Genomic DNA, 982 nt, shown 5'->3' on the forward strand with positions numbered 1-982 from the left:
TTTAAAATATTAAACACAATCTTACTGAAAGCCTCTTCTGTTATGCTAACGAGCAGCTCTAGTGTCTTACAAGCTTCGATAGCTACAAGCACCTCGTCTTCAGTATCACGTTGATTGCCACTCATATTGTGCAAATATTCCACAATCTTGGGACCAATTGCGTGAATGTACGGCGCACTGACATCGTGGTTTGGACAATGAAAAATAGAGCTGAGTGTTTGCAGACATTTTAGGCGTAACTAAAAAGAAAAACAGCAAATTTATTGATGGACTGTAATAGGACTGATGGGAGACAAAAACTAACCTTCAAATAAAATTTTCAGACTTACTGTGAGTCTATCAGAATGAAAAGCTTGTTTGAAGACCTCTATTGTTTGGTTTTGGAGTGATGTCGTCATGGAAACCTTGGCAGGAGCTGATGTAATGAAGACAGCAAGGGCTAACAGCATACTACACATATCAACATCACTAGCTGAAATGCAATTAATTTTAAAAATTGACAAACACACACATCTGCTTTTATTTTAAGTATACACCATCTTTTGTAAAATCAGAAAAAAAAAAATCCATCAAAAAACAGTTGGGAGTGTTTCCTTCATTAATGTCAAAATCCAGGGGGAATGTATTTACAAACTTAATATAATAATAATAATATGTAGGTTTTTATATAGCACTCTATACAACTAAGTCTCAGAGCGTTTTCCACATTATTACCCCAGTCATTGGAACGATGCCTATGGGGGAAATTCCATAGTTACTAATACTACACTGACCTGGTTTTGCTGATTCAAGAATAGTGGCCAACGAACTTTGCAGTAAGCCAACCCACTCATCACTGCACAAAGGATTATACACAAGTGGGGAGGCTGCAAGTTGTTTCAATGACTGCAAGCTTGCCGTGACAGTGGAAGGGATGTTACCGTCAGGTGAGGCGCAGGCTGTTTCACGTAGGACACCAGTTGTTAGGAAAAGAATAGTTGGC

The 982-nt window shown here is 38.3% G+C and overlaps 1 protein-coding gene across 1 annotated transcript; it reads right to left on the reverse strand.

Annotated features, from left to right (window-relative positions):
• Positions 1 to 25: 25 nt before the first annotated feature.
• LOC117120253 (HEAT repeat-containing protein 5A-like) lies at positions 26 to 976 on the reverse strand (the record flags this gene model as incomplete). Its single annotated transcript, XM_033265269.1, has 3 exons — positions 774 to 976; positions 330 to 472; positions 26 to 239 (listed from the first exon to the last, which is right to left on the reverse strand). Coding segments are annotated over exons 2-3 (343 nt in total), but the record flags the coding sequence as incomplete, so codon positions are not given.
• Positions 977 to 982: the final 6 nt, after the last annotated feature.

Source organism: Anneissia japonica, unplaced genomic scaffold (assembly GCF_011630105.1).
Source record: "Anneissia japonica isolate Jap-2015-1 unplaced genomic scaffold, ASM1163010v1 scaffold287111_len982_cov303_single, whole genome shotgun sequence".
Classification (NCBI taxonomy): Eukaryota; Metazoa; Echinodermata; class Crinoidea; order Comatulida; family Comatulidae; genus Anneissia; species Anneissia japonica.